The following is a 1,327-nucleotide window of genomic DNA, read 5'->3' on the forward strand; positions in this document are numbered from 1 at the left end:
ACTATATCATAAGGTTTTGTTTCTGCTTTTTTCATAGGATGCTATTCTGAAATACAATGTGGCATATTCTAAGAAATGGGACTTTACAGCTTTGATTGATTTCTGGGATAAGGTAAAAGTGTTTTTATTTCTTTACGAAAATATGTCAGCTCTGTAAGAAGGTTTGAGAAAAATACCCATAATTCTGCCACACTAACATTATTATCTTTTTAAAAAATTGATCTCCCGTTATTTTATATGCTTATCTTAGGTAGATATAATTAGGAGTTAATATTGAATTTTGTTTTATTCTCTTATAATATGCATTTTTCTGTTATATTGTCAAACCATTACTAACACTATCAATGAATACATAATAGTCCATGACTAGATTTTGAGAATTTAATGATTCCTATATTCCCAAACATCTAGGCTGCATCCAGTTTTACCCTATTCTCAGTTACACTGTGGTATCATTGTCATATATGTATATGCGTGTATATATATATTCCACCCCCATATTTGATATTGTTTCTATAGGTGATTCCTATAAATTAAATGGCTGGGTCAAGGGGCACAAAAGTGGCTCTGTATGTATGCTGTAAAATCATTTTCCACAGGGGGTTATAGCAATTTACTATGCCACTAGCAATGGATAACAATACCACTTTCATAGTACCATTAGCAGAGTGGGTATCATCCATTTTGAAAAAATGGCATTATTCTTTTTTTTTAACATATTATTTTGAAAAAATTACAGAATCACAAGAAATTGCAAAGAAGTATACAGGGAGATTCTAGGTACCTTTCATCCTGCCTTCTCTGATGTCGATCACTTGTGTAACTATAATATAATATCAAAACCAGGAAATTGACATGAGAGTTTATTTAGATTTCATCAGTTATACAGGTGGTCATTTGTGCATGTGTGTAGTTATTAATAATTATATCCTATGTTACTGAAGCTTCATGTAAACTACCACTACAATCTAGATACAGAACTGTTTCATCACCACATGGCTCACTGGTGTTGCCCTTTAATAACCACACTTGACTCTTTCCTAACTCCTGGCAGCCACTAATCTGTTCTCCAGCTCTGTATAACTTTTTTTTATTTCAATGGAGTTACAGTATATAACCTTTTCAAATTACCTTTTCTCACTCAGCATACTTCCCTTGAGATCCATTCAAATGTATCAATAATTTTTTTCCTTTTTATTGCTGCATAGTATTCTAGTAGTAGTATAGATGAATCATAATTTGTTTACAATAGACCTATTTAAGGACGTTTGGGTTGTTTCTAGTTTTTGGCTGTTACAACAAAAGGTGCTATGAACTTTCATGTATA

General features: G+C 31.9%; 1 protein-coding gene across 1 annotated transcript in view; it reads left to right on the forward strand.

Moving 5' to 3' along the window:
• PARG (poly (ADP-ribose) glycohydrolase) overlaps nt 1-1,327 on the forward strand; it is a 163,850-nt gene that overhangs the window by 27,045 nt on the left and 135,478 nt on the right. The window contains exon 7 of the mRNA XM_012658406.1: nt 38-112. Within this exon, the coding sequence (XP_012513860.1) occupies nt 38-112 (75 nt within the window). The remainder of the gene's footprint in view (nt 1-37; nt 113-1,327) is intronic.

This window comes from Propithecus coquereli, unplaced genomic scaffold (assembly GCF_000956105.1).
Source record: "Propithecus coquereli isolate 6110/MARCELLA unplaced genomic scaffold, Pcoq_1.0 Scaffold585, whole genome shotgun sequence".
Lineage (NCBI taxonomy): Eukaryota > Metazoa > Chordata > Mammalia > Primates > Indriidae > Propithecus > Propithecus coquereli.